Below are 13,661 nucleotides of genomic sequence, written 5' to 3'. Positions count from 1 at the left end.
GCTCTAGGTTGACATGGATCTACTAGCTCTCAGAAGTCCATCAGACAAAATGGGCCATGGAAATTATCAGATGGGCCTTAAGATCAAAGCCCGGTTATGTTAGGGTTTCAGCTGTGCCAATATAATAATTATTTTTGAAAAAAATAAATAAAAATTCCACACCAAACAAGTCAACAATTTGAATATAAATATGCAGAAGATTTACATTTTTTTTTCCATAAAAGGAGAAGCAAACGGTTAAAACAATGGAGCTATTTTAGCACCAAACTGTTTTGAAGATAACAATGTCTCTAAACATATTCAATCCCCAAAACAAGACATTTATTACTTACACGCGGAGAAATACTAAGATTTGGTTTAACACATTCACATATGAAACCTCAATTTAGCCGCCACAACCACCGCCACAGCCGCCGCCACCACATCCACCGCCGCCACATCCACCGCCACAGCCGCCAGCATCGCCTCCTCCGCTATCCGCAGCACTAATCGCCACACCGACCGCAAGACCTGCAGCGAGGCCGACGCCGGCTCCAACTGCAAGACCACGGCCACCGCCGCCGCCGCCGCCTCCAGTGCCTCCGTAGGTAGGAGCAGTACCATAATATGCAACGTCATTTCTTGGCCTTCTTATGTTCCTAGACTTGTTGGTGCTGCCGCAATTGAAGATAACGACGGCCACAACTGAGATCGCCGCCGCAACCATGCCGATCAAGAGGAGGATTCCCGAGAGCTGAGACGTGGAGTCGCCTCGGAATCCATTGCTAACCAACCCAGCAATTAACCTCGCCATCATTCCAATCCTTAGATCATGGATGTGTGTGTGTATATATACATACAAGGGTCAAGCCAACCATCGGGTAAACGGTGGTGTTCTTAAGAATTTCCAACAACTTTAACGCAATTGTAATATAATCCGCTAGCTAGTATTTGACTAAAAAAAAAAAAAAAAAGAAAAAAGAAAAAGAAAAGGACTTGTAATTAGTATTTGTATGAAGAGGTCTATAAGAAGTAATTGCAGTTAATGAAGTCATGTCGTGAAGAGGAAGATATTTGTTGGAGCTGATGTGAGATCCAATTTCCCAAGTTATCGATCAAGTCGTCGGGAAGGTAAAGATATTTTCTATACGATGACTGCGATATTCTACATATTTAATATCTATAGAAGAAGCACACTGATTACAGATAGCCCGTTGGCACAATTTGGAATTCTATTCTATTGAAGGTTCTTTTGTGATTTGTTTTATGCGTACCTCTTAAAGTTTCTTATTTTCTTGTATTCTTATACCTTTAGAACCCATGATTTTATATTGATGCTTTGAAATTATTCTCCAAGGCATATATACCCTTAATTAAAAAAAAAAATGGGTGCAAACAAGAATAAGTGTGTTCATATCTATTTATAATTAAATTGATGAAATTTGAATGATTAGCTAAGTCGTCAGCAATCTGTATTAAAAGAAAAATAATAAAATTTTCTTCTATATTATAACTCACCTAATCTTATATTTAAATTTTGAAATAAATTAGACATATAATTAAAAAAAATCGGGAGACATAAAATAGTTAAAAACTTCTCTAACTTCATTTTTATCAGAATCATAGGGTTGCTATGAGATTTTTGAGATAGCAACTTTTATTTTTCATGTACCCCTAGAAGTGGTAGAATATCAAAATATTGACTTTTAATTACTACATGATTTCTAACTGATTGGTACCAAAGTCACATAATGATAGCCACTATTATTATAGTGTGAACTGTGAAGAACTTAAAAACTTAGATACTCCGAAACGAGTAAATCACAGTATGTATTATATGACCGTGCTTTATCTCCTCCTGGCTAGAGGTTATACACAATGCCAAGCATCAATTTTTATTGGAGTATATAACAAGCACATTAATTTGAATATATAATCTTAATTTAACAGCCGCCACCACCACAACCGCCGCCCCCGCCACATCCACCTCCACCTCCGCAGCCACCGCCTCCACTATCTGCAGCGCTGATCGCCGCACCGACTGCAAGACCTCCGGCGAGGCCGAGACCAACACCCATGCCGCCGCCTCTAGTGGCTCCGTAGGTAGGAGCACTACCATAATACGCAACGTTGTTTCTTGGCTTAGGCCTCCTGCTACTGCCACAGTTAAAGATTACTACAGCCATAATTGAGATCGTTGCCGCAACCATGCAGATCAAAAACAGGATTTCTGAGGGCTGAGAGGTGGAGTTTCCTCCATTGCCATTGTCAAGCAACATCGCTATCAGCCTGGCCATCATCCGGTTTCTTAGATCATGTAAGTTATATGGATATATAAACGGGGTCAAGTCTACGCCTTGATAAGTCTTCTCTTAAGAATTTCCTGGCACTTGGAAAGGATCTAAACGGAAATTAATTATTCAAACGCTTATGCGCGTAGAATATTTGACCAAGCCTTGTTTCACATTAAATTGGGCAACTTGCTGCAAAGACCCAGAATAGGTTGCAGTCAAAAAGAAGATAGAAAAGTCGAAATAGCAGGAGCATCTCCAATGTCTACCTCTATATTTGGAGCCCAAAGGCTCTAAATATGGAGCAAATCATACGTTAGAGCCCAGCGCACTCGATGCATCAGAGCCCTATTTTTAATTATTTATTAGTAATTGGAGCTGGGCTCTAAAAATTTCTCTCAAACTCCAAATTTGAAGCTACACCTGGGCCGCGAGCCCAATTGAAGCAAACCGGGTTCCAAAGCCCAATTAAGGAAGCTCTAATGGGTCCCATTGTTTTTAGGATCCAATTTTCGAATATAAAAACTTAAAGAAATTATATTAAAGTTATTATTTACATTATATCTACATATGAAAACTCAATTTGGGCCGGTGCATGCAATTTTGTTCCAACTCGTATTATAAACTTACAAATTATAACTTCTAATATGTTATTAGGAGTTCGGAGTCCCAAATAATTAGACAACGTAGAACGTGACGAGGACGATAGGTCTCTGAGATGATAAAAAATACTTAGGCCTTGAGGTTTTTTTTTTAAAAAAAAAAATTTGTAGAGAGATAATTTATTAAATTTTAAATAACGGTTACAACAGGATACACAAATGAAGTATGAAAAATAAGAAAAAATTATGTAATTAACCCCGCACTTGACTGAAAACAGACAGATTAACATTTAAATCAGAATATTAGCTTGTAAAGAAATAAGTATGCATGCAAATAAAATAACATGAAGGAGATAGGGCATTGAGCATAGAATAAGCTTTCCTCATCGCCTAAGGCAGCTTGCAAAGAAAAAATAGTTACAAAAAATTAGATTTAGAGCGCATCTCATTGAAGGTCAATGTCCTATTAACTCTTCACCACCAAATAGATCCAACACGCATAGACCAACCAACCCAACGATACCAACCGAACAAATCATCACAATAGTTTTAGCCAAGCCATCGAGAGAAACCATAAGTCTACACCCACTCAACAACAACTAGTCATGATAGCAAGCCCGTAACAAGATGGCGAGGCAACCACCCACCGACGACCATGACAAATCCACCACATGTTAGCAACTATAACAAAGGAGGCTTGGTGGGGAGGGGGAGGGCGACAATGATTGAGGGAGGTTGACTATAGTTGTTGCCTGAAGCTCTCGTAAATCTGAGAAGTCAATGACCACTGAGACACAAGACGGAGGGAAGTGACAAAGTAGCAAGAGGTTGGTGAAAACAATGGATGGAAAAGTCAAAAAGCTATCAGAAACAATGACCGGAGGTAGGGAACGGTTGGCTTGGAGGTTGTGCCACTTAGAGGAAATGAGATTTTGACGAAGAGGGAGGCAAAGATGCTGACGAAGTTGGAGATGAAGGAGAGATAGCATTGGAGAAAAAGGAGGTGGCGGGCTTGGCCTAGGCAGCTCGGTATCACTACCCGCTCACCTAGTCGCTCAAGAGGCCAACATACCTGAGGTCGACGAGGAGGGAAGAAAAGAAAGGAAGAGAAACAAAGGGGAGAAAGAAATCTTTAGAGGAAAAGAGCCTTTCTCCTCCCCTAACACCCGATTAGAGCAGAGAGGAGGGAAGGCCGGCAGAAAAGCCCCTCACTGGAGGTTGAGAAAATAGCGACCTAACCCTCGCAGAGCACTGGGGTCGATGCTAGAAAAACGGGAGCTTAGGCTGTGAGTTACACATAATGGCAAGCATATCAATATTAGTTGATTATAAACAACACATTTCATTTTTTGTTTTATAGATGAAAGCAAGACATTTAAAAAATAATAAGACAAAACAAAGAATGACACCACAGTTTTGATCGTTTGACATCGAAGAAAATGGTCAATGTGAGTTGTAGTAGAAAGAAGCGTGGTCATTGCCTGACTTTCTCCATCTCCTTGATCCGTCTCTTGGTACGCACTTTTTTTTCTTCCAATATATATATATATAAAACCTCGCCATCTTCCAATGCTAAGATCATATAGTTATGTGTATGTATAGACGTATCAAGTCAACGCTTATATATATATATATATAGTTGAATGCTTCCAAAGATATCCATAAACTCAATAGATGAACCAGAACAAACAAAAAATTTCAAGTCCTCGTAAAACTTATTAACATAAACAGAAATTTCGGATCCTCCTTAGTCGCCACTGCCGCCACCATCTCCTCCATCATCTCCACCGCAACCGCCGCCGCCGCCACCATCGTCGTCGCCTCCACTGTTCGAGCTACCATCATCTTCGTTGCCTTCATCGTCCCAACAACCAGCATTATTACTGCTATTACTACTTTCACCATCACCTTCACCTTCACCACCATCACTAAGTGCCTCCTCAAGCAAAACACCGGCGGCCAGACCGGCGCCATCACCTGCATGTTCGTTGTTCTTCTTAACATGCCCATGGGGATTGGGATTGCTCGGAATGCCGCCGCCGCCGTAGACGACGTTGTTCTTCCGATTAGGGTCGTGGCGCTTGTGGCCGCAGTTGAAGATGGCTATAGCCATGATGGACAGAGTCGCGGCAACGATGGTAAGCATCGAAAGAACATTTGAGAACTCCCATATGGTACTGATTTCATTGTGATTGCTAACGAACTCTATCAACAATATTCGAGCCATTTTCCTACGGTTTGAATTGATCGCAAGGAGATCTATATATATTTTACTCGTGAATGGCAGAAGCCTTCGGGTATACAAGCAATACTTCGTTAGGTTTTTTTTTAATAATTCTTTAGTTGCATGATAGAAGTTAAAGGTCAACGCCAACTAATTCATTTTATATATAACTTGGATATAATTCATGCACGAAGCTATACATAACTTATTTTAATCCGATTAAAATAAACTTAATTATTTTTTTTATCCAATTGGTTAGTATAAAAGGCCAATCATGTTGGGAAAACCATAAAACTCGTTTTAGTTTTATTATCCAACAATCCAAATAGGTACTTAAGGAAACTCATTCAGAAGGCAATTTTACCGGGACGAGAGATGATGTTGCACTTGAATTGAGAGTCTTTTCTTCTTTTTATTTTAGGAATCTTTTTCATGCCAACGTGCCATCCAGTCAATGCTGCCCATTGAGGGATCTTCAATTTTTAGGGGTCCTAAGTATTATAATATCGGTTTTTGTTGTTATCTTAAGGCAATTAAGAGTAGGAGCAACAGAATGAATTATCCTTCAGGCCTAGTTAAGCTTTCAGAAAAATTCCAAACATTATAGATGATAAAAAGAACAAAGAGTAAACTGCATTATAGAAATCGCACTCTGGCTTTTTATTGATTCTTCCACAAATTATTTTTTATTCCTTAATGAAATTAGACCTTGCATTTAAATCATAACACGAAAGCCACCACCGTCACCACCGCCACCACCGTAATGGTAATGATAGTATCATCACCACCAATTATACAGTAACTTTAGCATCAACATCACCATTATTGTCATCGTTACTATCTTACTTTATTACAGTTATCGGAATGGCATCGACCGCCAAATCAGCCACAACACCCACGGCGGTCTGACCGCCGTATACTCCTTGGCCTGAGTAGCTTGAGGCTGCACCACCACTAACATAATAATACAACACTATTTCGTTGCTTAGGCTTTACTGCAGCACCGAGTCAATTAAAAGAAAAATCTAACTTCTCGCTTGTTTACTTTGTTCGTAAATCATTGTGATATTATTATTATTATTATTATTATATACACAGAAATTAGTATAGATCGATAAAATTAGTATATCGCATCAAAACACAAATACTGCAAACTTCTGGGAACTTTTGTTGCCAGTTATGTGGCCGGAGATATCTCACCTTATGCCTCTATTAGAAGGACAAGTGTTTCTCTGATCAGGCAAATCACGTTGAGATGTGATCAATTTTGTACGTTTCTAAGACAAGGATATATCCATCACTGGTCCACTGCCGTGCTCAATCTGGCATTTGAGGATATGTGCATTGGATCAGGTCAAAAAGTAGAAAGAATAAAGATCTGGCTACTTTTTTAGCTGGCCGTCGCACTTTGAATCACTTCACGTTTTAAAGCAATTCGTAGTGGAAGAACAAAGAAGCGATGCAATTGATCTCGTTTTGATGTTTGACTCTTAATTTGTTGGGTAGCATTATCAAATTAAAAGGCAGCGGATACTTACAAAGCCAAAAAAAAGAAAAAGAAAAATCCATTTGACCATTTAATATCTAATCTTCGTGTAGATTGTAGCTCAAAATAGAAGAATGTCTGAGACCAAACAAAGGCAAAAGTAAGCCAGAAACTAAACAGACTCCATTGGAAATCAGCCCAAAAGTTCCATTCTTCACAGATACATCTTTGCTCAAGCGAACTTACTTAGACTAATAAGTTGTAAAGTAAACACACCTATAAAGCAATACTCTCAACCACAACCACCTCCACAGCCACCACAACCAACTCCACAACCGCCACCTCCACCATTTTCTCCACCACCTCCCTTCGCATTACTAGTAGTAGTAGTTCGGCCATCACTGCTATAGTACACTACGTTACTGCCTCCATCCCCAGCTCTATCCCGATCCTGGCCGCAACCAAATATAGCCATTGATAGTAAACAAATCCAAGCTAACATCGCCCAAATCAAGTAGAAAACTCCACTGCAATCTTCAGAGTTAGACAGAGAATAGAGTAGTAGCCTAGCCATGGAAGTATTAGTGCTTGCCTTGGATCTCTGCCATGTCAAGGGGAAGGATGTTAGTATACATACATATATATATATATATATATTTATGTGAGAAAAGTTTGGAAATTAGAGGGAGAAGAAGGCCAAAGGACAACTCGTCAAGATGGAGATCAAATAGCGTATCACTGTGGATAGGGTGTTGACCAGTTCCTTATATCTTATCTAATAGTGGGATCGAGTGGCCGGAGTGGCCGGCAGCAATCAAAAGATTCTTAGCATTTTTAACAAAAAAAATCAAGAGATTCTTAGCCGGACGAATACGTTAATTAAAGAATCTCTTTATAGATAGATCTCTAGAATGTGGAAACTCCTACGACCTGAGGAGCAGAGGATCCTATGTATTGTTTATGTAGTGGCCAACGTGAGCTCGTGAGTGCGCTCTAACTTTACGACCATTTTTGCCCATTTGTTTCCACTGTGATGAGCGATTAACCTTAGTATATAAGTACGGCATATGTGATTAAGATTAAGATTAAGATTAAGATTAATATTAAGGAGAGTGATAGATTAAATATGGAAATTAGCAGGATATTATCGTAGGAATACGTATAATGCGGGTCGAATTCTTTTTATGGTTGTCTTGTCCCACTGGATCCACAGGAGGATGTGATTGGGAGCAGAATAGGGACCACAGTTTCGTCACCAATAGTCCACTTACAACTCTACACGTAAAAGTCTTTTCTTTTGCCTGATCGAATCCTATTCGGTTTTGGTTACATCAGATGATGGGGTCTTTTTCATATGTAATTGTTGAAGAGTGGGAAAGAAAGTTGAGCATTTTACTTCTAAACTAAGGGTGGTAGGCTTTTGCAAAATAATTGAGTAAAGAGGAATTCATTGGTAAATATTTCATAAAGCAGGCGGCGATTTGCAAAAAGACCCAAAAATCTCGTATATATCTTACCAAGCATAAAACAAGAATAAATATTACTAATAACTTCCATTGTTAGTAGAGAAAATTTATTCACCAAACCAAAAGTTCATGAGCAGATCTCTCACACATTACACCCAGCAGTAGAGCTACCATCTCGTCGGCGAAGATCATTTGAAGAAGGAATATTAGCAACACCAGAAGGATTCGGCATAACTGTGATTGCATTACTGCACGCAGATTTGGTGTGGCAACCCCTCGTCATGATGAATGTTTGGCATGATGTTGAGTTTCTTGGAAGATATATCTTGATGAACACATAGAATTCCTTCATTGGTGATGTCTCAACTTTTACTAGCTAGCTTAGCTGCTTCTCCTATCTGTCTTCTTCTCTGCTTGTTGATACTTGATAGTGCAGAGAAGGATACATATATATAACTCCATTAATGAGCTACTACTTTAGGTTTTCTGAGGTACTAAGTAAGTTGGTTTTAAGCATATGAACTTACCATCAAGGAAATAATGGACGAAAATCGCAAAATATATAGCAAACCTAAGGTTAGTTTCCAACAGATGACTAGTGGTGTATGTCAATTGCTCACTTAAGTAGTACTTTTATAGATGGAAAGCTTGCAGTTTCGATCTCCACGTAAGAAGATATTAGCAACTTGAGTTGTTGCAAGCCACCACCTCTGCTCTTCTAGCTGGACTTTTATTATGAACCATTTTGGCACGACTCTTTAAATTTTATTTGACATATGTAAAGCAAATGAAATCTCTTCTTCTTTCATGCAAATTTCATTTGCCTGGATAGAAACGAACTAAACTGGAAAAGACACACGTAGAAGCTGACGATGTATTTCATTCATATTTATTCGGATCTTATTTAGTAGTTTATTGGCAGCACACGTCACACTGATTCTTTTGCCAATAAACTACAGTCATACATCATATATATATATAGATTCAGAATCCCCAAGCCCCATCAGTATTGATTATGATCGAGGTTTAAGCCAATATATTCTGGGCTTGGTGCTCAAATGTGAACCGTCCTGCCCTGGAGTTATTGGCAGACCATATAAAGATTCCAAGAAGCTTCCCTTCATTACGCAGCGTCCTACAAGCTCGAATTGCAACATCCGGCGAAATTGCATTTGCAGTTCCAGAAGCAAGGCCAGCCAAAAGCTTCGTTCCATACGTGCGCCTTTCAGCGTTGTAGTCGTCCAGGTATGTTTGCTCGTTTGCGTTCGCATCAACCGCATAGAACTGGTAGTTGACATAGTCTATAAAATCTTCATACCTAGGCCATAGAGCTTGGTAAAAGTTATTTGTCCATTTATATGGAGCAATGGAAGCAAATGAGATCACTCCATTCGTCTTCAAAGTAGTGATCAGCCGCCCGATGCATTCGGCGAACATGTCGGTGCTGGTTTGAAAAGACTCGTAGTTGATGTCGATGCCGTCGATATGGTAATTTTTGATCATGCTGGTTAGCGACGAGACGGCGTTGTTGACCCAAGTATCTACTGAAGATGGAGCGAAGGAGACAGCGGTTTGGGTGCCGCCATGGGGGATTTCAGCGCCGCCGAGGCTTAGGGCAACCTTAACTTTCGGGTGGCGATCTTTTAAGTCGGCAACGTCTTTTGCGGTGATGTACTCGTTGAAAAAGAAGGCGTCGAAAATGCCATCGGTTGGCTTATGGGGAGGGGTTTTAGTGTAATCTATGGCAAATGCGAGGATGAAGTGGAAATCAACGTTTTCAACTATGGGAACATCGGAGAGCCGGACATGCTCGCGTCCAGCTCCGATGTACTCCCTGAAGAGCTTTTGGGATGCCATGATATATAACTAAAGGATTTGATTGACTCCAGAGAGTGGTGGACGATTGAGATATGAGCAGCATTGGAAGTTTGGGTTCTATTTATAGCTAATTTGGATGGTCAGCGGATTTAGGAGATGAATTTTTTTCATAGACTTAAAGAGTCTACAGTAGAATGGAAGTCAATATAACAATCTCTACATTATTAGATTTTTTTTCTTTTTTTTTTTTTTAATCTCCACATTGTTAGATGGCAACAAAGACTTTGAAGAAATATTGCAACGAATTATTGGGGTAATTAAGTTCGCGTCCTTGGTCTATCGTTGAGAATATAAACTCTTTGGCTTGAAGAAAATGAATTGTACGGATATCATTTTCTATTCCTCATCTCCATTCACTTGGAGAAGGCCATTTCAATCATTTTCTCGTTAATTTAAAGATATTACTAAATGAAAGAAGCAACGGAATAAGTCTGCTTGTTAAATTAAGTCACACCAGCTCAACACTTTCATATATGGATGTGGTTAGTTTAAGTAAGTTAATCCAACATGTGATATAAAAATTCCAAGTAAAGACGATGAGTTCAATCACAAAATTGCTAACAACTTACAGAGTTGTTTTTAAAAATTTACCAAACCAGCGTGTCTGTAAGTAAGATTTTATTAATTCATTAAACAAGAATCTTGATATATAAATAGAGAAAAGAAATAGGGCGACAATAATTTGACACAAAATTTATACTTAATTATATAAATAAAACATTACAATAAAAGGAAATGGTAACATTAAATGATATTCTATTGCTATATGTCAATTCTTTGCCATTCTAAAGTTATTGAGAATGAAATAGAATGATAAGCATGACGGAGGATTCAACAAACAATCCGGTAACAGAATAGTTCTTAGATTTGCCAAACTATGAGTATCCTATTTGGTTGCGTGATGAGTGTAAAGGTTTATATAAATGTGGATTGATATAAGTGGTGATCACGATCTATTTTATGTTCCAAATTATTAGAAATGTAGGACAAAGGATCAGCATCGAGATAATATAGAAAAACTCAAATGTGCTATTATTTTGGATCGTATTACTTATATATTACGCCTTATCTAGATATTTTAATTTTTTTTAAATTAAAGTAGGCGTAGTGGTCATTTCTAATTGTTTTGACTTTAAGAAAATAAAAATATACGGCGCTTCATGCTCGGAAAAATAATTTGTTCTAATAAGTTGTTTCCACCTACCAATCCGGCCCTTTCTAAGTCAAATTAATTGATAAGGAAATTTTACAAATTAAACCGTAAATTTTATCTGTTTTGTAATTTACACCTCATTGCCTATAACTTATTTTTTATTATAATTTTTATTTAACACTTAAATATTATTTTAACTAACTGATATTAACTGAATTACTAAAATACTTTCATCTTTGTACCCCTCCATCGTCTTCCTTTATCTGTTTTGTGATTTATATCTCATTGTTGTCGATAACTCATTTTTTATTATAATTTTTATTTAACACTTAAATATTATTTTACCTAACTGATATTAACTGAATTACTAACCCCTCGTTCACTTATAGAATAAGGGTGGAATAAGCATAAGTATTCTAATTTTTAAAATCAAAAGAAAAATGCTAATATAAGCTATTGTAATATTTAGTTCAATACTAGTATAAGATGTAATAATTACAGTTGATGTGATATAAAATGGATATTAAAATAACAAAATAGTATTGGGAATTGGTAATATTTTAAGCCTAATGACGAAAATCTCTTTGATTATATGTTAAATAGTAAATAGTATGGGGCCTTTCTATTGCGGACTTTTCTACATTGTGCAGGGTTATAGTATGGGGTTATAACCCCTCACTGTGTGGTGTGTAGGATTTTTCCCCGCAATATACGATGTTATAACCCCGCACTTGAATGTTCATTAATGCTACTTGGCAAGGGCATCGGAGCAATCGTGGGTGAGCGCGGAGATGTTGCCCCACTGTAGGGAGATGCGGTCGAGGAGGACGGTGGCTCTAAGTTGTAGTTTGCATAACTTCTCTTTGCATCTACAACAAAAAACATTGAAAGGCACTACTTTGAAGTCTTCTCAACTGAATTAGGTGTGCGCATCGATAGAGAAATGCAAGACAAAACACCACATTGACTCAGGTCAGGTCAAAAAGGCTAGTCCCCAAAGTCAGGCGCATAGTGAGTCAGATATCGCTCGAAGTTCCCATGTGGCATGAGAGAGGGGCAGACAAAGCAAGTGGAAGAAGGCAAGTAATTTGTACATTATAATTTGTGTAAATAGTGTTTTGTGTCAAAAAATTTCATGCGGAAAGATGCAGACTTGTTCTCACGCTGCGGGGTCATAACCTTGCAGTATGCTGGTATGTGGGGTTGTAACCCTAACTCGAGCATGTGGGGTAAGAATCCCACACTATGTAGTAATGAGGGACTATAAATCCGCACTGCCCTAGTATGCAGGGTTATAATCCCGCACTATGCAGCAATGAGGGACTATAAATCCGCAATGCGCTAGTATGTAGGGTTACAATCTTGCACTCCTCTTGGTTATAACTTCGCAGTCTACTTCGTTTTTACCCTCCTATGTGTATTTGTTTAATGCTGGTTAATCGAAGAGATGTGCTCCTACAAGGAGAGTGTGTGCGAAGCGTAGTCGCAGTGCTTCGTCAGAGGAGTGGTGTGAGAAGCATGGTCGCGTGCTTCGTCGGAGGAGAGACATACGAAATGTGGTAGCGTGCTTCGTCAAAGGAGAGGCGTACGAAGTGTGGTCACGATGCTTCGTCGGAGGAGAGGTCTGTGGAGGTTGAGGGACCTTAGCCCTAGCCATGGTGATGGAAGCCATGGCTAACTTTCTAAAGAAGAGAAAGAGGAGAGAGAGAGATAGAGAGATCAAACTGTAGTTGATTAGATGTTAACTTTGAAAAACCCCTAGACACAAGTATGTATCTAAATACTAGGCAATGATATCACTCGTTCGCTTAACTAAAAGTTCGTAGAAATATTAAGAACGAAAGCAGAAATGAACACCAAGATTTTAACGTGGAAAAACCTAAACGGAAAAAAACCACGGATCCAAACTCGGATCAAAACCAATCACTTGAATAGTAGCAGCTACAAGACTGACTCACAAAACAACCTGTCGATCCAAACGACTTTGTTCCTCACAATCTTGCTCGCTAGAACCCACGATTCACTGCTTCTCGTGATTGAAGTCCAACCTTAGTAACCCTCGATATTGATCTTTCGTCTAGATAACACTTAAGATGAAAGATTAACCTTTTTAGATGAGTGGAATATTGTTAGTTGAAGAACCGATGTAGCCTCAAGAAGTCACATTCAATAATGCTTCTTCAACCACTCTAGAGATAGGGAATCACAATCCTTATATATGATCTCCAAAATAGAGTTAAATCCAAGTCTTATCTGTACTCACGAAAGTCTAATATTTTTAAACTTCGTTGGTGCGTTCGAACGCGGCTCGGGTGCGTTCGAACGGCATGACTTGATCTCAGGTGCGTTCGAACGAGCCCGAGTGCGTTCGAACGCGACAACTTGAATTCTTCAGGTTGCATTCGAACGCGTTTGTGAACGCAGCTCTCGGTCTGTGTGAGCGTAGTACCCACGTTCGAACGCGTTTGTGAACGCAGCTCTCGGTTTGTGTGAACGCAAGTACCCGCGTTCGAACATATTTGTGAACGCAGCTCTCGGTCTGTGTGAACGCAAGTACCCGCGTTCGAACGCGTTTGTGAACG

At 39.0% G+C, this 13,661-nt stretch overlaps 1 protein-coding gene across 1 annotated transcript; it reads right to left on the bottom strand.

Moving 5' to 3' along the window:
* Positions 1–9,074: 9,074 nt before the first annotated feature.
* Positions 9,075–9,905, bottom strand: LOC140777080 (chitinase 1-like). Its single transcript, XM_073120981.1, has one exon. The coding sequence runs from the start codon at positions 9,903–9,905 to the stop codon at positions 9,075–9,077; it is 831 nt and encodes a 276-aa protein (XP_072977082.1).
* Between the last annotated feature and the right edge of the window lie 3,756 nt (positions 9,906–13,661).

Source organism: Typha angustifolia, chromosome 15, assembly GCF_048772165.1.
Source record: "Typha angustifolia cultivar Huaian chromosome 15, ASM4877216v1, whole genome shotgun sequence".
NCBI classification, from domain to species: domain Eukaryota; kingdom Viridiplantae; phylum Streptophyta; class Magnoliopsida; order Poales; family Typhaceae; genus Typha; species Typha angustifolia.
This window is presented reverse-complemented; position numbering and strand designations above follow the sequence as displayed.

Excerpts from the sequence above, each read along its gene's own strand:
- LOC140777080 (XM_073120981.1), bottom strand. The coding sequence starts at position 9,905 with ATGGCATCCCAAAAGCTCTTCAGGGAGTACATCGGAGCTGGACGCGAG.